The 22,618-nt window shown below is 37.5% G+C and overlaps 1 protein-coding gene across 3 annotated transcripts in view; it reads left to right on the forward strand.

Annotated features, from left to right (window-relative positions):
- Positions 1-22,618, forward strand: part of SLC23A1 (solute carrier family 23 member 1) — a 144,219-nt gene that overhangs the window by 100,937 nt on the left and 20,664 nt on the right. For all 3 annotated transcript variants that reach the window (XM_072400786.1, XM_072400785.1, XM_072400787.1), the window contains 4 exons: positions 702-822; positions 4,703-4,844; positions 8,115-8,262; positions 12,206-12,311. In XM_072400786.1, the coding sequence (XP_072256887.1) occupies positions 702-822; positions 4,703-4,844; positions 8,115-8,262; positions 12,206-12,311 (517 nt within the window). The remainder of the gene's footprint in view (positions 1-701; positions 823-4,702; positions 4,845-8,114; positions 8,263-12,205; positions 12,312-22,618) is intronic.

The raw sequence follows: 22,618 nt of genomic DNA on the forward strand, positions 1-22,618 counted from the left end.
GGGATCGCGGGGGCACGCTTGCTTCCGGGATCGCGTGTGCAGGCTTCTCCTCGCTGGGTCTGCTGCAGCCAGGAGTAGAGGAGAGAAGACGAGAAGCACGCAGGATCGCGGGATCGGGTAAGTATGTTACCGGTTTTAATTATTTTTTAAACATGCATTCGCCGTATAGGACGCACCCACTTTTCCCCCCCAGTTTTGGGGAAGAAAAAGTGCGTCTTATACGCCGAAAAATACGGTAAGTGAAAATCTAGTCCAAAACTTTTTATTTCATGAATGCTGATACATCTTTTTGTCAATGTGTTTTTTCATTTTGTGTTGTCACTAAGATTTCCTCAATTTCTTCTTTGAAGCCTCACAAAAGATAGATTGTTTTAGCAAGTACAGAGACAAAAGTTTCCAGTCTTCATAAACAGCTAAACACCAGAATCTCATAAAGTGTCCATGTCTGGATGTCAGTATGACAGCCAACTAAAACTATACACAAGTAAAGCCTTGGTCCCATTAAACTTTAGAAAAAAGTGCCCAGTCACCCAAAAAAGTTTCTCATTACTCACAATATAGTGTATTTTAATCCATTCTCTATAGTTAAACTCATCATGGTATGATATTTCTTCAAACTGCAATCAGCACAGCTTTTATTATTATCCTTATTCTAAAATGCTTTATATTTTCTTTGATAAACATGAGAATCTATTTTACAGGGTTTTGACGCTGATAATATTATTTGCACAGTATCTACGAAATGTTACCCTTGTTTTGCCTTGTTATAAATTTGGAAAAGGAATGTTTGTTTATAGACTGCAAATCTTCAAAATGTTTCCAGTAAGTAAAACAATATTGGTAAACAAAATATACCTAGTAATTAATATAATTATTAGATGTCTTGGTCAACTGTATTTTAATTTGTTTAATGACTAAACTTTAAACCTGTTGTTTTAGAATATCTTTTTTATTTGTATAAAATTTATTATTTATAATTAATATTTAATATTAATAAAGGAGTTAAGTGTGAACCTGTAAAAAGTATTTAGGGCCTCTGTGTGCTTTGTATTTTTAGAATGTATTCCTTAAAGAGAAACACCCAACTCACTATTGCCTTGTTTTACCTTTTAACAATAACCTCCTACTATCCAATTTAACAATGCTTTAATATCTAGATGTCTTTTAATTCTTGTAGGAAAACCTCATCACTCATTAAAAAACATTCTGCCATTGTACAATTGTGCACCAGTTTTTCTGTAGTTTCTTAATAAAAAAAGACCAGCAGAGACAGTCCTAGAGAACTACTGGCCATTTTCTATTCTCCAACCAAAGCGGAATAATTATTGCTCACTTAAACAGCATGTGCTTTTATGAACATAAAAGAGTATTTGCAACATGTGCTTTTTTAGGTGCTTCCAATCTCTGAATCTTTATACACACAGTTTAAAATTCATCAATGATATTTATTCCTAATTATCAATAAAAACAACCATATTGGTAACATACACCAAAACATCTTGTTTTTTTTTTTTAACAAATCTTAGCTGTTCCATATATGATTCTAAAAACAAATAAATACAATTTTTTAATTTACTACATAAATTCAATTTTACTAAAAACTTAGCAGCTCCATATATGATTCAAAATACAAATAAATACAATTTTAATTCAATTTATCGCATAAATTCATTTTTACTAAAAAAAAGAAATATACACACACTTCCTTAGAAATGCCAATCCTACCAAAGACCATTCCTTAAAAGGAAACAATTCCTGCAAATTCCATAAAGTTTTCATTAGTTCTTATAACCACCTTTTATTTAAAGGTAGAAACTCTTTTGCAGCTTGTATTCAAGGTACAATATTAGAGTAGTGAATACCTCATATTCAAGGGGCAAAGATATTTTTTTTTTCTTATGCAACAACAAATTGTTAAATATATATATATATATATATATATATATATATATAATCAAAACCAATCCTAATGGTCACCTTTTATTTTAATAATGATAATTACCTTATTTGTTTATTTAACCACCAGAAAAACTTCTAGTGTCCTCCATATTCTACTACCGTATTTTTCACTCCATAAGATGCACATATTTTCCTCCAAAAGTGGGGGGGGAAAATGTCTGTGTGTCTTATGGAGCAAGTATTGTCGGCTGGCTGCAGTACCTACAGCGGCAACCGGGTGGCAGAGGTTACAAAAATCTCTTTACAGACCTATATAAAACAACAATTCTAGAGTAAGGAAGTAATAGAAAGCAGAAAAAATCTTATTAAATCTCCTTTACTAGATCACTCTATCTTCCTACATGAAATGAAACCTCCTATGCAATGGCAATTATTATGAACCAGTTTGCTTTAACAAATACACACTGTAAAGAATATAACAATGTGTATTAGACACATCACCTGAAAGTTCAACCTTTTCTCACATTAGTAGCACGCCATTATTAGTTTACACTTTCTTTCTCTGAGATCCATGTTATTTCAAGGTTCCGCTCTCTGCCACCTTGCACTGTGAAATAATCCTACCCTTCGTATACCAGCAGCAGCTGCAGCAGCATTGGAGCTGTGACTGTCCGTGCTGCTGTCATTACCCCAATGGCCCGCAACATCCTTATTTTTGGCCCCCAAAAGAATCCTGAAAATAAATTGCAGCTGGCCAGCCACTGCATTGAAATAGCGCCGCTAGTACAATTCCCGGCATCACTCTATAGACCAGCGGCCTCTCTGCCTATGTGTGGCCGCGCATTGGACATTATTCACAGTGTGCAAAGGGTGTGCGCTGCAATCCCTAGAAAAACTCTCTTCCTTCTTTCTTCCAATACACACTTCTCTTCCTTCTCCTACCCAAAAACATTTCTCTCTCTGTTATCTCAGCTAAAATCTCCTTTTCCTCCACCCAGATGGAGGTTATTGTTCCACATCCCCACCAACATTTTACTAATTTTGTTTTTCATAAATAGAGAAAATGTTATTGGGACATTTTGGGCACCTTCATTCAATGTCCATAAATATATAATTTAGAAACCACTTTAACATGTGCATTATAATGTTGTACAATCACATTATGTTGTTGTACAAAACACTATGTTCTTTGTTTCACAGATAAAATGTATGCTTCATCAGAACTCTCAATGCGAAATCAGTTCAATAAATTGGTGCCTAAGAGGTCCCAATATCATTTTCTCCATTCATGGAAAACAGAACTTGAAAAACAATTTTTTTTACTAAACTGTTACTTTCTCCCTTTCTACCACAGTACACAACTCTCTCAAGTTCAAATCACTATTCAATGACTTCAATTCTTTATCCAGTACATAACCATTTGCCTAGCTTTATACAAAATCTCTTCCTCCCCCAGTACAAACTGCTTTCCCCATGGTAACGAACATCTCTCCCCCCTCCCCACCCAGTAAATAACTTCTCTACTTCTTCTCTTTAACCAAGAAAAAGTCCCCTGGTACAAAAATTTCTTCTCCCCCACCCCTGTAATACATAACTCTCTTCTTCTCCTTCCCTAGTAAGGATCCCAAGTACAAACCTCTCTTCCTCCAACCCCCACCCTAGTAAAAATCTTAATTCTTTTTCCCAGTACAAAAATCACTTGTTTCTCTCCCTAGAACAAATTTATTTTTCCTCCCTCTAACCACCCAGTAAAAAAATGTCTTTTTATCCATTAGTGCAATTCCTACCTCCCCCTCCCAAATACAAATCTCTTTTCATTCTTCCCTTACAAATACCTTACCTAATTCCCAGTGCAAAACTTTATTTTTGCTTCCTTCTTAGCAGAAAATTCTCTGACCCCCTCCATCATCCCAGTTCAAATCTCTGGTCCTACTGTTTCCTTTGGCTCCAAGTGCAAACCACTCTTTCTTCCTCCCCCTTACCAGTTTGCCAAATCTCCCCCTCCTAACTACTAATTTTTTTGCTCTCCCTTCCAACGTACATATATCTCTCAAAACTCTCTTCCCTACTCCTCACGGGGTGTAGAATAGGGAGGGCCAGAGATTGGAAAAGGAGGGTAGGAGCAGGTGAGGTGTGGATTAGAGCTAAGAGGAAAAAAAAGGGTGATACCGGGCCTAATTAAAGCAAGTATAGTATATAATTGACTGTGGGTGATGCATCTGACCAACAAATTTCAACCCAGTTTAGTATAATTTATGGTCACATTAAGATCTTGAAGAAAATTAAGTTTCACTGACTTTTATTAGGAAGATTGAGAAGGAAGAGGATGCTGATTAGGAGTCTATGGTGAACCTGAGGGCCACAGCACGGGAAAAAATAAAAATGGAGGCAGTGGAGAGTTCAGAGTCTTATGTTTGTCCACCAAGCTGGCAGAATAGGATGTGGGCAGTATGTGTTGTTCACTCGATCGAAAAGGTTAGATAGTGTGTGCATATGTATGTATGTGTGCATAGTTTTGATCTCTGTATGTTTTGATGTGTCTTCTTGGAACTGTGAATAGTTTGTTTACGCACCGTTTATTGTTGAGTAAAAGCATAAAACTGCAAAAAAAGCAGTTTTTTTAGACTTTACAGAGAGAACAAGACTAACAGTTAGCTATACTAGTTTAAAGAAAAACGTTTGCTACCATGCAAAACAATCAGACAGCTAAAACAACTGATAAAACTAATAATTAAAATGAATTTTGTTTTGTTTTGCAAATTTTAATTGCCATTATGTGTTTTTTGTTTGTGTTCTTATTCAGATTATTATGGCTATTATGTTTGTGTGGCTGCTTTGCTATATTCTGACACTGACTGATGTGTTTTCATCTGAAAGTAAAGCAAGAACTGATGCAAGAGGTGAAATAATGTCTAGCTCTCCATGGTTCCGTTTCCCATACCCGTGTATGTATTTTTTTTTTCTAATAGCTTTTATAGTTGCTTAAGTAAACTTGACTGATGTTGATTGAAGTAGTACGTCCTACTTATCTGTGTTTCTTACCAATTTCTGGCGTTAGTTTACAAACATCCCCTACTCTACAGTGTCTTTGGTGTGGGATTTCACCTAAAGATGTTTTTTAGTCAGCCCTGGGTAATTTCTCCTTGCCTCCCTTGCAAGCTATTGAATAGAAGTAAAAATTCTAAAAAAAATGCTGATGTCCCACTTTGCAAAAAGGATTCGAAATCCCTGCACTTACCAACAAGTAAGTTTGATCTTATTCCTCTCCACAATATACTGAGTAACCTGACACTGCAATTTCCATACTTTTCTTTACATCAAAATAATAAGGATCTGCATTACATCTATTGGGTTGCATTGATCAATGCAGGCCAATATGATGACAACCATAAAATATATTGTTTTCAAATGGCTTAGTTCACACTGGGTGAAAATGGAACATGCAGCATTTTATCACATCACAATGCACTAATATGCTTCACAGAGCTCTGCAGTATGTGTTAAAAAGCAAAGTATTTTTGATTATTCTGTGATGCACAATATGTGTATTAATGCAATGTGTTAAAATAACATTGTAACAAGATGGTTGACTCCTGATGATTAGTAAAACTTCATAGAAAATATATTGTGGTGTTGTAGGGAAAAGGCCCAAAGTATATACAGAATCATGCCCATCTCCCCATTATATCTGAAAAAGAAATTGGGGACTGCCAGGAAGTATCAGTGTAAAAGCAATGTAATGTGTCTAAAAACAGATCTGCTCTCACTGAGATGGTGTGAGTACAATCTCAAACTTGTAAGTAGCATTTTTTATTTCTAACTTTGGTTTGTTTTGGCATCATGTCTCACTATTTTATGAAAACCATTTTGTTAAAACCATACCTGGGGTCGGGGGGCGTTATAATCAGCTTTTACCTGCCTCTAACCATTTGCGATAAGCAAACAATATAATGGAGCAGTGACTGCTAAAACTGAGAGACTGGATCTAAGTTTGGCAGTTCCCAATATGTCCAAGACTTTAAATCTCAGCGGGTCGATTCATCAGAGTCTGCAATCCAACATGGCAACTGAAGCAGACGGCGACTGCTCCACCCATGATTCCATGCCTCCCCTAGACCCAACAATACGATCTAGCTTTTCTAGGCGACTCAAATTAGCAGATATGAACCTTATTGCTGCAGACATTAGGAATACGTTTTATACTGCACTTACAGATTTGAAAGCAGACTTTGTTTTTTTATCAGAATGTTTTTAGAGCTTGTTGGGATAGGATCGAAAGCCAATAAAAGGCTAGAGCAGATTGATAATTTCCAAAACAAGCACCTGATCTCTTTCAGCAGGCACCCAGAGGGTTTAGATAACAGTGGAAGAAAACTTTAGGATCAGAGAGATCCCGAGTTAGTACCACCTGTTCAACTACAGGCTGCCGTGCAATCTGCTCTACACATCCCTGTGGCTGAGATACCTGAATTTAACCAACAACATTTGAGGAGGCACAACTCATCACTCCTCAACCCAAGTCAGCTTAAAAAAAACAGACCCTGGTCCTTTAGAAAAAGAAGTGCCGTATCCCATGGTCGCAGACTTTACATTTTATTTTAATTATTAATAAATTATTTTTCTGTTTTATTTATTTCCTTGAAATCATACAGCTTTAGTACATGTAATAAAATGGGAGATCAGTGAGATCAGTCTTTATGTCTAATTACACATAGAACAAAATGAAGGTATCATGAATACATAACCGGGGGTTAGTTAAACAGCAGTGTATGATTTCCACACCTCCAAAAGCCTATTGACATGTGAATCCTTCTCAAAAGATGCTTCTACCTACTCCACTTGAAAGACAAACTATTGTTTGTCCCTAAATAAAGTGATTGTGGGAGGGTGCAAACTTATCCGAATAAGTGCAGAATAGCTTTCTTAGCTACCAAAGATATAGGAGACAAAAGTTTACTACACCCTTTAGTAATTTGTGTCTATTGCAGGGTCAGCTCTCCAAAGATAGCCCAACTAGGCTATCACCAGGGCATATGAAACTACAGTCCTCTAAAAATACTTAAGCCAATTCACCAACATGTGGTACAGATCAGTTTCCATTGCACCACATTTCAAACAACTGATGGGAATAGCTAAACCCATCTAAAAAGAATGCAGAGCAGATACTTATTGACCTAAGGATCTAAGATGATCAAGCATTGGGCGAGAGATTTTTAAACACAGATAAGACATAAGAGTTTAGTTGAAGATATGCAAATAATGTTTTGTCAAAAAAGGGTACAAGGTATAATAGCAATGCTGTTAAGTTGGCATGGTGCTCAATCCCTAAGAAAAATGTTTCTATTCAAAATAGTTTTCTTTAAAATAGTTTTTATATTTTGAAGTATTTTAAAATGTCACATAAATCAAAATGTGCGGTCATTTCAATTAGTGAGATAATCAACTTGGTCAATTATGTTCCTAGGAAATGCTAGTACTATTACCAGATCTGGTGAATTTATTTATTAATTAGTGATGAGAGATTGATGTGTAAATATCAGCCACATCAATGGTGTGTTGGGTCATAGTACTTTACATAAATATACATTGCCTATCTCCTAATTATGACCTCTAAATAAGATAGTTCCAAGTGGGAACCTGTTTTAAAGTAATCCAGTGACTGCCAAAAAATATTGTAACTTATCACACACTTACCTAAAGTTTTAGGACTGTCTAGGAGCATCTAATTATGCATCTGCTTACCAACAGAGAAATTGATGGATCCATAGATCATGCACTTTCATCTTACACTTTTTCCACATTTGAGGATCGAGCTTACCATTTCCCATAAAAGTAAGCCACTTCCATCACACTTCATTGACAGGAAGGAATATAACTGTATTGTGTGGGACCAGGTATAAACAAATGAAATGCCTATACAAGTGCCTTTTATTTAGAAAGCACCTCCTGAGTTTAGGTACATTTAAGTCTGCACTGAATTTTCCTTCTGTTGTGACATATTTTCTTAATCCCACTTTTTTACTTGCAACATGTAACCATAGCTGCCTGCAGTTTGGTTATAGCTCTACATTTAGGGACCTTTATATCAGCACTAGATAAAGTGTATATTTCTAACACTTAAGCATTTCCTAGCTTTTAGCAGTCATTAAACACAGTATGACTTACTTTGTCACCAATGAGTATTTTATCTAAACTATTTAACTTGTGTTTTCTAGGTCAGTGGGGATTACCTTCAATAACCATTGCTGGTGTCCTAGGTATGTTCAGTGCTACACTGGCTGGAATTATTGAATCCATGGGGGACTACTATGCTTGTGCTAGATTATCAGGAGCTCCACCTCCACCTGTTCATGCAATCAACAGGTAACAATTAATAAATGAATCATAAATCACTGAGCGTTGTCAGCTCATGAACCAGAATCCGCTACAAAACAACAGTAGCAATTATCCACACAAAATGTAACTGAATGTTAAAATAATGATAATGTAAGATATTTTACCTAATGATATATTTTTTCCTGGTTTCAAGTTTACAATAATTTACAAAACAACAGGTGTGCAAACAAAGTTTAAGAAACAATATGCACTTTCAAATAAGTAGCTAGAGACCACAAATGAACAGCACGATATTCAGTATTTCTATATCCATACCTTTAAGAATATAAAAATCTATGTTAGGTTTTCTTTTTTTCAGCATTATTCCAATCCTGCATTGAGCAAATATTTCAGTCAGTGTTCTGTTTTGCAAGTGTAAAATTCAACCTCTTTCTGATCCTCTCACAGTGAGATTCCACATACGTCACACAGATAATTCTTTGCTAAGGGATTTCAAAAAATCAGTCAGAGCTGGTTCGGACCGAGATTTTTAATTTTCTGAGTTTGGATTGGAATGCAGAATTTAATTTTTTAATTCTGAGTTGCAATTAAAGTCTTAAATTTCTTGTGTGAAGTCAATCACAGGTGACCCCAATAATATGCCTTCTTCTTTTGTTTACTTCTTCCTATGTCACTGCAGCCCTCAATAAAAGACGGAGCACAGCAGCACAAGAAGCCATTTTGTGCTGTTGTGATGGTCAGAGAGGAACAGTTTAGTGTTTGATAAGAAGAGATAGGTGTTGGAAAGCTGGGGAAAAACAGACATTATTTTATTCAGTGATTCAACTGTGTTAGGGTCACGTTGCAGCAGTTTTTAGGGTGTAGAAAGTTGAAACATGCTGCACCAGTTTCCATTAAATGATTTTTGTGTGTTAGAGTAAGATTAGAAAAGTTGCATTGCAGTGGTTTACAGAAATAAAAAAAAAAATCAAACACGCTATTTCCCAAGGTCGCATTTTTTCCTACTGCTAATCAGGGTAATTGGGGACATAATAAATAAATAAATAAAAGTATTTATATTGTTTCTAAAGACTACATTTTCTCCTGCTACTAACTGGGGTAATGGGAGCGTAAAAAAAAAAAAAAAAGGATAAAAAGGTATACACTATTTCCAAGGCCACATTTTCTCCTACTGTTAATTAGGGACACTGAGAACATGAGAAAACGAAAAGAACAAGAATTTCAAAGGAATATCCAGTTCTAGTCTACGTTTGGTCCAACTGCTAGATGGAGAGACTGAGGACTTGAAAGAACTACAAAGAAGGAAGTGCAAAATTGCTAATTACATATTCTTAGTTTGTTTTATTTGAGTAATTTGTTTTTTGTGTGTACTTGTAGTTTTTAAAATATTTAATTTTTCTTTTACTTAAGTATGTCTTTTTTTTCTATATTTATTTTTTACTTCGCAACATTTAAAATCAAATTAGTCACTGAGTAGAAGGAGTAGATTAAATTGCAAGAAAACCACTAGAAAGCTCCACTCCAATAACTTTTTAATAATATGCGATTGCACCTACCAAAGATATTGTACTGATTTTACAAATTGTCTGAACCAATCAGGCTAATCAGGTAATTAACACTTACAGCCTGTAAGTAATGCCTGTTCAGCCATGTAAACTTGAAGAATAGCCTGGCCATCTCAGCTCATCCCAGGAAAAGTTCAGATATCAGGCTTATGCCAAGGTGGGTTCTTAAACTTTATAAATTGTATTCCCCATGATAACTGGCGGATTTTTTGGTTTCCCTGTGTGTATGAAGGAAACAGCTGGTCTAAAAAATCCAGCCCCTGTCTCTTTGTTTATCATCCAGCAGGCACCCAGGATCTCCCTTTTGCATCTGACTCTTTCCTAACATTTCACACTTTAGGAACATTGCTTTTCTCTACTGCAGTTGGATATCCCTGAAAGGTTGTGCAAGGTTCACACTAAAGAAACAGAACACTTTAGAAAAAGAATCTAAAAATATAAACTGTTTTATTTTAGTACAAATAAAATGTCATTGCATTTTTTCCACACTGCTTTAAAGAATTAGGGAATACCCAGTAATCACAGTATAACACCAAGTCAATTAAAACTCTGGGATATCAATCTGTTTGGAAAGTGTAAGTAATTGAAACTCAGTTTCACCTGCTGGTGCAACTGCTGGTTCAAATTAAGGCAACAATATGCAAGTAACAGCCCCTCCTGTTTGCCATCCAGAGGAATGGTTTTGCCACCACACAGTTAATTTTATAATTGTATTTCTTTTTGATCAGTCTTGCATTTTGCTGGTGCCCTTGTCACTACTGGAACTATACAGTAGTACAAGGTAGTACCTGCAGCCCACTTGGGTTGCACAGGTAGTCCATATTCTCCGGGATGACCTACCTATATATCACCATCCAGCGCGGCCAGTTTGGTAGTGTGTCAGAGATGGTCTGGGGGGAATCATATTCTGGAAAGTCTGTGCAGACCTCTACATATTAGCTAATTGTCCCCAAAATACTGCTATGCACTGACCCATTGTCAGATGTTATGCTGGTGTAGTGGGGCCTTAATTCCTTCTGGTGCAGGACAAAGCCTAGCCTCTTGAGTCAAGAGTGTGTAAGCAGTTCCTGTATGTTGATGCCAATGACTGGCCCCTACATTCCCCAAATCAAAATCCATTAGAGACCTTCTGGGACACTAGGAAGTGACACAGGCCATTACCAGTCTAGAAGACATCTGTGGGTGACTCTAAGAATTAGTATAAGGATGAGGGACCACAGTGGAGGGGCAGAGGGAGTAGATCCCTGATCCACATTGGCAAACATAGCAGTGCTTGCTTGCTTTTGTAGTGACATATTTAATATAACATATATAAAAAAAGAGAGATGCTCATGATATTGGGGAGAGCACTAATGTCAGATTTCCTCTTAAATGTACAGGAGTGGAGGCTAGAGTCCCTCAATGGGGCCTTTGTCTAAAAGTATGACACAGTGTTATAAATCTTCCCTTCCAGATATTCCTTTATCTGTCATCAGATAACCTACTACCACATCCTTCCAGATTTGCCAGTGTACAATCGGCATTGTAAAAGTTGGGATTTTGTGTCACCAGGTGTCATAAAACTGAGGATCTGGCAGATAAGGGTACTGAAGTGGCCTCTGACTGACTTCTGAGCTGTATTCAGAAACACATTAATTATTAATCTTCATATTTCCATCACACAAATCCACACAAAATAGTAGGCAGATCATTATTGTGAGAATTTTGACACCAAGAAGTAGTCTCATAAGCCTTAAGAAAAACATGAAACCCTCTTTAGTCTGTTCTGGTGTACCATAAGTCACAGACATGCCTAGTTTGGTAATCTGTGACTTGACTTGATTACTCGGTAATCTGCTTTTAAATTTCCCGCCTGGCCACGCCCCCGACGGAGAAGCAACCCGCCATCACAGCGGGATCGTGAGATCGCCACTGGAGCGCGGGGATAAGGTAAGAGGGACCCCCAAGGTTACCCTGAGTGTGACTCGGGGTTACCGCTTTTTGCAATTTTTCCCACCCCGAGTCACACTCGGGATTACCGCTAGGGGGGTTAAAGAATCGTTCAGTGCTCTTCTGTCTCCTGTAGTCATCCTCTATTTTGTCTCTGTCATCAGTGAAAGAACACTTTTTGTAAGGCATTTAAGGTTGCAGGCAGCTGTCAGCAGACTCTGAAAAGTTGGTGATGGAAGCCAAAAGGTGGTGATAATCTCGTGGTGACCTTTAGTATGCTGTAATATAATTGGTTGGTATGAATTACTATGATTGTTTACCATCATGATCCTTACTTAAAAGTATGTAGGTGTAATGTAAACTGTTTCCACCACACAAATAATTAATTTTAATTGTGTATAATCCCTGATGACTTTCTTGCAGCACGGGTGCAGAATTTCCAACACTACTGTTGAATTGTTGTTTTTCTTTTTCAGAGGTATATGCATTGAAGGACTTTGCTGTGTTATAGCTGGCTTACTTGGCACTGGGAATGGTTCTACTTCTTCAAGTCCAAACATAGGTGTTTTGGGAATTACTAAGGTAAACGTCTAACAAATAAAGCTACCCCTTTAAAAAAGTTAAAAAAAATAATTTACACAATAATTTATTCATTTAAGGCAAAATGCAAAAGCTTGGCAATTAATTCAGATTTATATCAATCTTGAAAAATCAAATCCAATTAGATAGTAAGTCAGAGAAGGTACAACTTTTCTTTCCCTAGTTCCCTATGTCCTTAGCATGGTCGATCGACGTATAAAACCAAAATAACTTGTGTCAGTGGAATAGTTCTAATGTTCCAAAGTTGAAGAACAATCTCCTACATGAACAATGTAAGTAGTAAAATAGTAATTCTTTGGTGTCATTGTTATGGGTTACCTGGAAGAATATTGACTCCCAAAAGAGAATCATCTAGGGAAGGGAATCTTGCCCAGGACACTATCTGCATGGAGTTCAGGTTTGCGTGGGTTTCCTCTGGGTACTCTGGTTTCGTTCCACATCCCAAAAAATGCAGTTAGGTTATTTGGCTTCCCCCCAATGACCTTAGGCTGTATTAAAGACAAATGACTAAGATAGGGACATTGGATTGTGAGCTCCTTTGAGGGACAGCTAGTGACATGCCTATGGACTATATGGTGCTATATAAATACTGTGTAATAATAATAGTGGAAAGAACATGATCTCCAATTTACACATCTACGTTCTAATTTGAAAGAACTCTTAGACCCTAAGTCCAAATATGTAATTTCCCAAGTGGCCAAACAATTTTATAAATGGGGTAATAAGCCCAGCAAGTTGCTAGCAAATGCGCCCAGATCCATAAAGTCAGAATCCTATGTCACTAAAATAAAGAATGCCTCTAGTGGTATGGTTCACCACACCTCAGAGTTGGCATCCGTTTTCATGGACTTTTACCAAAAGTTGTACCAAGTGCATCAGGGTAAGATGCCCGCAGAGGTTGCAGATGGACACATTCACATAAAAAAATATTTACAAAGGACAAAATACCTTAAAATACTTATATTGGAGGTGGAGCTGAGAGCTGCTATCAAATCTTTTAATGGTAAGGCCCCGGGGCTAGACGTCTTTTTGCTGTGATATTACAAGCACTATCAAGAAACTCTCCTGACTCATTTATGTGCGTATGTTAATCGTCTGCTGAGCTCGACCTAGATGTGCGAAGATGCACTGAGAGCTCAAATATCGTTATTACCCAAACCAGGGAAGGACCTTACTATATGCTCGTTTCCATCCAATTTCTTTGCTAAAAGTGGAGTAAAAAGTGTAAGCAAAGGTGTTGGCTATGTGGCTTCAGAAGGTGGCTCCTTCCTAGATACTAGATACCCCCAGGTCCACAGGCCAGGGATAATTCCTTGCAAGTTTTTTCTCTGATCCATCATGTGCGGAGGTACAGTAAGCCCACCCTTCTTCTATCTACTGATGCTGAGAAAGCCTTTGACCAGGTGGACTGGCTGTACCTGACCACAAAACTGAACCACATGGGCCTGGGTCCCAAAATGCTCACCTAATTTAGGGCCCTTTACTCATGCCCCTCTGCACAGGTTTGTGTAAATGGCACTTTATCGGCCTCCCCGTTTTTCCTGTTTAATGGTACTAGGCATCGATGCCCTTTGTCCCCCCTGCTTTTCGCTATTTCTTTGGAGCCCTTTCTGAGCACGATAAGACTTAATACTAGTGTGCAAGGGGTGAAAGCAGGTTTGAGTGAGCATAAGCTGGCCCCAAATGTGGATGACATACTGTTTGTCCGGCAGCCCAGGATAACTCTTCCAGCTTTACTAGCAGAGTTTGAGAAGTTCAGCCAACTATGTAATTTAAAAATTACCTGAGTAAGTCAGAAATCCTCAATATAAATGTACCACAACAAGAGGTTGTAACAGTGAAGCCAAGTTTTCCTTTTTGCAAGGCAATCTAAGTCCTTCAAGTATACAGTGGAAGCAGTTACTCCTCTCTTGGTTTGGAAGAGTAAATGTTTTAAAAATGAATGTCCTTCCCTCAATATTTTTCAAATGCTCCCTATTCAGATTCTAGTTTCAAATTGCAAATGTTTAAATAGTTTGTCCACCTCATTAGTCTGGTATCCCTCAAGACCCAGGATTTCTTTGAGGACACTACATTGTCCAAAAATGGATGGAGGCTTGGGTTTACCAGATTTTAGACAATACTATTATGCTTCCATCCTAAACAGGGTACTCAATTGGAAATATGATTATTTCATCAGAAGACGGGTAAGACTAGAATTGGATTTGAGCTCTGCAAACCTGGCTACAGTTATATGGCTGCCCAAACAGTATAGAGATCTTGGCCCAAATGTCTCTCCTCTTACACAGACCACACTCCGGTGATGGGACGATATTCACAGACAGCAGTGAATTACAACTCTCCTTTATTCCTAAAAACAGGTCATTCCTTTTTCCCCCCCGGCCACTGCAACTATTCATTTTTAAAGCAGACCCCGGAAACATCGCTAACATTATATCAGGTAATCCAGCAAAACACTATCTGCCCACTTTCACAAATTATATCGCCAGAGGCGCCGAGACCGGTTTACAATTGGCAGCATTTTCAGACATTTCAGACATTTTGTTTTGTCTCTACCGCATCCTACCCATAATATTTCAGATCTTACACATCTAGAGCAACTGCTCCATGGGCATGATAAGCCTCCACATTAGATCTCCTTACTATATAGGCTGTAGCTCCATCTAAAAAAACCCTGATTATCCTGAATGAGTTGCTGGGAGCGAGATTTTGATTGCACACTGACTGATTCTCAAAAAAAAGCTATTCTGTGTTTGACGTCAGTTAGTGCCAAGGTACAGGAAGACAACTTTAAGTTATTATCCAGATGCTATTAAGTACCGACCCATTCACACCATTTTTCTCCTCAGAAACCCTCACTGTGCTGGAGGGGCTGCGGAGCACAGAGTTCCATGCCCCATATTGGTTGGCACTGCCCAATTATTCAAACATTTTGGCGTAAGGTATCTGATGTGATTGAACATTATTCAAGTGTGTCTTAGGAATTTACTCCATGGAGCTACTTCTTTCATTGCACAAATTTATCTGTTGGCATGATTTGGAAGGAATTCCGAGAGCCCTCTCTGAGTAGTTATAGTAGTAGTAGATAAAATATGTACTGTTAAAGCACAAGTTTTGCTGTCTACCTGCAATGCGACAAACCCTTTTCAGAAAAAACAACAATAAATATGTACACACAATAACAATACCCAAGTCAAGTCTTCTCTTTAGCTATGCAGTTTTTACAAATAAATACATTCCTCTTGAGCTATGCAACAAATGCACCTGGGAGTAGAACAGAGAAACAAATTATGAGTAAAGCTAAGCACAACACAACACCAACAAACAGCCAGTATAGCTAGATGGCTGGATTGAGCTTTACAGTGAGAGTGGTTTAAAGATAGTTTTTAAAATAAAACCTGTCTATATGCAATTTACTCATATGCTACGTCTTTGTGTTACCAGTGCTCACAGACACAAATACATTTTTAAAAAAAGGAGCATTAACAAAAAAAACACCTAAGTCTTCTGTTATATATTTTAGAAGAATGAAATATGTGATGCCAAATTTGGAGTGTATTGGTAGGACTGGGTGGGCCAGGCACTCCTCCCTCCTCCCAAACCAGTTTAAAGAATATCTATCTGCAGTCAGTGCCTTTGACGCCAATCCCTCACTGTAGTAGCGTGTATATATATGTGTTCAAAAATGTACAAACAAAGATTCCCTAGATGGAATGTTTTAAAAAGTAGATTTATTCATATTGTAAAAACATTTTAAAAGCAGTTTAAGTTGAGGTTATGTTAATAAGACAAAGTATAGATGTTCCTTAAGGGTTTGGATAAAAATGTTTTATAGAAAACATTCATAAACAATGAATTAGTTTATATGGAGAGAATTCATATATATAGGTGCCTCCTAGGGAAAACTTATTAGCTTAATAGTATGATGTTCCATCAAAAAAAGCTTCCTGTGAAAAAAATCCACCCAAGGAGCGTGTACAAGTGGGTGTGTAAAATTCCAAGGAGAGTGTACAACCGGGTGTGTACAATGATGTAATCGGCAGCACAGTGTGATAGCAGTGTGTAAATTGTCATGTTCTGTAGCCTTACTTCTTTCTGTATATAAACCTTCATATCTTCTAAGCTGTATGTTGTAGCGACTTGAATTTTCAGGGTACATAGTGGACCTTTTTAGCTAGTAATACTTCAAATTTCATCTCCCCACCTTAAAAAAATTTCAGGATACATTGGGGTTGCTGTTTCAAACGTAAAATGCATCTAGGAGCCTGAAATTAAAAATACAAATTGGGAACCACTGGGGCCACTTACGTAGCAAGGAGCTTTGGGATGAGGCCCCTAAATGTATACCTATCTGTCACAAAACTGTAACTGGCATACAACACTACCCTATCTGCTACCTTATTTTGAACCCTAATTTCTCCTAAATGTATGAAATGTACAAAACCAAAAATGAAAACTTGCTGCCCTGTTACTTATTGCTGGTCGCTTCTTATGCCCCTCGACCCCAATTTCTCTGAAAACGAGGGGGAGGGGGGCTGCACGTATGTTGGGGTGAACAGTACCTGAAAACTTTTGAGGACTGAGAAGGCGCCACTAATATAGAGACAGATGCATTTACTGTTAGCAAGCTTACCTGGCTTTTTCAGTGATGCAGAGGGTTGGGGCCCCATACTATGGCTAAAGATAGGGATGCAATCAGAATTTTTGGGGGAGCTTTAGCACAAAAAACACCCTCCTTGCACTGTCACTGAGTGAAAATTAATTAGCCCAAATCTCTAACGTCAAAAAAACTCAAATATATGACACTTTATTTAACTAGTCCTTAGATGTGGTTGCTGCATTATTTATTTTATGTCTTACAGCTAAGACCATTTTCAGCAGTTGAGAAAAAGATATGTGTGGATTTTTACAAGACAAAACACGTCAGGCTGAGCTATAAGCAATAATAATAATATCCTATGTTAACCAATGAAGATAGAAATACAAAATTGTAGTCACAGGTGTCTACTAAAAGGAAAAGACAGGTGTCTACTAAAAGGAAAAAGAAAATAATTTAAACAGCAGTACTGTAGAAAATGAATACATATGGTAATCATATGGTAATCATCGATACATTTATAGGAATGGTAGGGGTGGAACAATAGAAAGCTGAAAAATAATAAAGTGATTTTTTTTTTGGGCTAAGAACTAGAATGCAGTTCAAAACTGGGTAAAGGCACAAGGTACACAAAAAAGGGGTGGGTCTCAGTGATCATAATATAATTTGGCATCTTCATCTTCCTAGTTGTTCTAGTGGGATACCAGGTGGTATGACAAAAACAATTATAAAGCTGAAACTTGGTAGTGTCAATGAAACATTCCCATGTGTCAAAAAAGAGAGGTGTTTTTGTGTCTTTTGGAAGGAAGCCTCAACCCATTCCATTTTAAATAATTTAAAATTTTTGAAAGAAACAACTGGATCAATGGTGGGGAAGCAGAAAGCCAACAGCAGAGTATCGCCTTTCTTCCAACCACTGAGAGAAGAAGCACCAAATGTTTGGTGGCTTGTGAGTAGCGGATACTGTGTCCACTCACTATGCTAAAGATTGCCCACTCTGGAGTGAAAGGCAGGTAGCTAACCAAACGTTTTTGTATTTATGGAAGGCTTTTTGTCTCCAGAAATGTTGGATCAGAGAACAATCCCATAAGTTATGGTAAAGGCTTGCTTGGGGGGCTCAGCATTTGAGATAATTGCTAGAAACAGTCAAACTCATAATCTCATAAGGCTGCTTGAGTATAGTCAAGTTCATCTCGGAGGAAATGGTAGAAGGTGGAAATTGCCTTAGTAGCAGCTGGGAGAGATAGCAGTAGGGTATCAAGAGGATTACTCCAGTCAGATGCAGACAAGGAGCAGGAAATTTTGGAGCAGTAGTCACGCAACTAAAAGAGGGAAAAGTGACTATGCAAAATTGTTTTTGATGTTTAATAAAGGGGCTTTAAAGTTCCTATATCAAACACTAAGCATTCAGAGGTTAAACCTGTGTCTGCCCAAACAAAAAAAAAGGGGTGAGATGAGTCCAGGTGAGAAATCAGTATTAGCCCAGAATGGAGGAAACAAATATGTGTGAAAAATAAGAAGCGCCCAGCTGTAAAAAAAGTAATAATATTATTATTCCTATTGTTTGGGCGCATTACCAACAGGATTGTCTTCTTCTGTATCATAAAAAGCTTGTGTATTTTTTTTAAATTCTTCATAGAAAGGTAAAGCAGCAGTTCAATAAGAGTGTGTGTGTGTGTGTGGTGACGCCTGATGGATGTGATGTCTCCCAATATAGCTACAATGCGATAAATACCATTCCATACATTTAAATATGGTCAAACATACAGAGAAAGATAAAGACCGCATGATAACACAACAGCCTTCCAGGCAGTCTCAAATTCCAAAATAGCATCAACTCTGTCAAGTAAGATAAACAACATATATTCTGCCCTTCACTTCATGTTCAGTTACGTACATGAGCAAGATATCATATAAAATTATGATTTTGATCTATCAATTCCTCCTCTTGAGGGTGAGATTTATTGGATCCCTCAAAAGTTCATAGGCTGACGTACTCAACTATTCATAAAATTGATACAATTGAAATCAATAAACACTTTACTATAGTGTTATTATAAATGTATGTTTGTAAATTTATGGTAAACTGTAATTATATAGGTATTTAAGTAATTATCTATACCTATTCTATTATGTTGATCTCCTGATTCTTTCAGTCTCATTAGTCCACTGAAAAGTCTTTCAGTCTTGACAAGAAGTCCTTATCCTTATAACACAATTTGCGTTTCCTTTAAGTAGCTTGAAACTTATAGATAAAATTCAAGTTTATGAAAATACTTTCATATGTATAAAGGAGTAGTTTTTTTCTTATCATTTTGGCTGTAACACAAACTTTTATTATGTTGGTCATCGTCAGGAGGCTAGTTACTCTTTACTGGATACTCATAGCTGGTCTCAGGTCTTTCTCCAGGTCATCACTTTAGGTCTCATCCTATCGATAGTAATCATTCTGTACTCAAAATTTGGGATATTGACTATCAGGATCAACATCATCATCAGTCACACATAGCAATTTTTCATCAAGAGCAGTGATTTCAACAAATCTGTTCGACACCTGGCAATGTAGCATCTAGAACCTGTCACAGATCCATGCAAGTCTATGGCATCTGTGCCTCCTTCTGGCTCACCCACCTTGCACTCCTCTGCTGCCAGCACCAAATCTGCTTCTTGATCCAACTCTCTGAACACTTCCTGGTCCAGGTCATGTAACACTCAATCAGATGCTCCCTTGCCTCGGAGGGCTAGAATGTTCCGCAGACGCACTCCCATCTGCTGGCAGGCATGTGAACAACATCTGAGTCTGTCTTGTCACCAGCACTCCCTCTGCTGGTGGGTTTGGTGTCTGCGGCTCACATGACCCACACTCACCACATGACAACCCCTTTTAAAGGCAGTGGCTGGAAACAGGAAGTTGCCTGGACCAGGAGTTCCTTGTGGTTCTGCTCCCAGGTTTCTATGGCTTCATTTTGCGTTGTGTTCCTGATCTATCCGTGTACCGACCCCGGCTTGTTTCTTGACGACTCGTGATTGCTGCCTGCCGTGACCTGCCCTGACCTGCCCTGGCTTGTTCGACTATTCTTTGGCTCTTGCTCTGGCACTACATTTCTGTTCCTGCTAGTTAGCAGTCACCTGCCTTTGGTCGGCACGAGGGCCACAACCTGGCAGCAGCTTGCCAAACAACAACCTCACCTTTAGAGGCTCTGGAGATGACCGAGCTACTGCTTAGACCCTGCGATCTGTGCACATCTCCACCGACTGGGTTGGTGACACAGAGGGTCCACCACTTTGCCTTGTGGAGCCATGACAATAGGTACAACAAATTTTAAAATATTTCAGTTTTCCATTTTTACACTGACGTAGACACTCTACACAAGTTTTGCATACCATATTGGGAGCCCAATACTTATCTTGGTCCCCCAGTTTAATACCAAAATATGCAAGATATGCTTCTTTCACAAATTCTGTAATGTTTCTTTCTCTGTTTTTGCTGAGAATATTCACCACAAATAAACCAAAATACATTACGGTTATTTAAACAACTTCTTCTTGAAGAACTCATACTGGGGTTACTCTACCTGAAACATAGGAGCCGGCGCCCGTGCCTGCAATTAGGAGCAGCGGCGCCGGGACGACCCGCAGGGCTAACAACAAGTATTACGGGCTCAAAGTAGTGTATGAAAGAGAACTTTGCAGCAGCAAGCCTAGACTGTGGTCACCACACTCTTGCTGCTTCTACTACACTACAATATCTCCTGATTAGGATTTTTACCTCTTCATCATTCATAAATAAGAGCCTCTAAAAAAAAACCCTAAAGAAGTCTCAAGGTGAAACGTATCAGGTACAATGTATCAAAATCCCCACTGTGGGGATTAGGTGGGATATTTAGGTGGGAGTTTATTGGTGTCAACATTATAATTATGTTGGGTACTTACATGGTAACCAATTGCCATGTGTAATTGAGTGGACATGCTTGTATAAAATAATTTATGCAACATTCTTTTGGTTTTTCCAATGTAGTAAGCCCCACATTTGCAGTTGATTAGGTAACAAGGATAAAGTATCCCCCCATTGATCCACTTAGATTGCAGACAGTGGCCACATTTGTATGTACCCCGATTCGAGAATCTGGCATTGAGCTGTCTGAGATAAAGTGACTTTTGACTAGCTTATCAAGAGAACTTTCCTATATACAATCAATGGTGTATCATTGATTAATTTTTTGATCGCAGGGTCAGAACATAAAATGTTCTAAGGTTTCTGGCAAATTTTTGAAAAGGTTTTATGATGCCAACGAATCCATGTGATAATGCGAGTGATGTCTTCCTGAGAATTTAGGGTATTTTGAGATAGAAGAGTTTGTCTGTCAAGTATTTTAACAGAATGATAAGTTTTCCTTAAGAGTTTCTTTCTAAGAGTTTCTCTTGCAAAGTTTTCACTTTCTTAGTAAAGTTTTCGATTGTAGTACAATTCTTCTTAAGCCTTGGATATTGACTATATGGTAAACTACATGTCAATGATTTACGATGAGAACTTGGGGCATGCAGGATAGTATTTCCTGTTGTATCTTATATCATTCTTATAGTAATTGATAAGTACATTCAGAAAATTTTCTGAATATTTGTTTAAGGCATTTTCCCGGGCTGTTTTACACATTTGGAATTATTTGAATTTGTAGGCTCTATGGGTTACACTTCTCTGATTTATATTTCTTAAAGTATTTTATATGCCAATGTAATATAGAGTTTTTCTCCAATAAATGCCTAAATTTAAGAATAAATTTAAGGGGTTCTATGTGTTTGCATGCTTGGCAATTCGTTTCAGTGTGGGACATTAAGTCCTCCTATTCAGATCCAAGAATCTCAAAATTTTTAATAGAAATTTTGTGTTACTAACAAGAAGAAACCATAAAAGCGAAAAGCATTCGCTTATAGTATATTCAGGCAGATAGGGTTAGAGTAAGATATGTTTTTTTTTTTTTGTTTTTTTTTTAAGATTCTAAATAGTTGCCCCCTTAATAAGGAACAAAATGTAAAGGAAACAAGAGAAGATGTTTTATGTGAGGCCAAAAAAACTTTTTATGAAAGAAAGTTTTTAGGATTACTTTATGGTGGAAGTGTACATGATAGTCTTGAGATACAAAATTGCTATGATTCCAGCCACATCTATTCTGTAAACTGGATCATTAGTCTTACTAAACAAACTTCTCATATCACCACTTAAGATCAGGGTTTCAGAGGATAAATGTATATTTTTCTATATAAGAGGCCTCAGATCCCAACATGTTTCGCCCTCTGGGCTTCCTCATGGGATTTTGAGAACCATGCAAAACACTATCATAGAAACATGCAAATAAATACCAAGGACTTTAAGATCTAAATTAGCAAATAAAACCATGACTAATGACAACTAATAGAGTAATAGCACATAAACATCTCTAAAAAAGTGAGGGAGAAATGTGGATAGAAATTTACACTATATATATTTAAGTCTTTATAAAATCTATGAATCTACTACAAAATTGAAGGTATAATCAGAAAGAATAAATAGAAAAACAAAAATCACAAGAATAAGCATGAAATTCAGTATGAAGATATGTGTAAAGAAAATGTAACCTAGAAATACGATACTTCTTAGAGCCTGTACAGAAATATAATTCTCATACTGGGGAGGAGCATATAAGGAGATGAATGT

This window comes from Pyxicephalus adspersus, chromosome 2 (assembly GCF_032062135.1).
Source record: "Pyxicephalus adspersus chromosome 2, UCB_Pads_2.0, whole genome shotgun sequence".
NCBI lineage: Eukaryota > Metazoa > Chordata > Amphibia > Anura > Pyxicephalidae > Pyxicephalus > Pyxicephalus adspersus.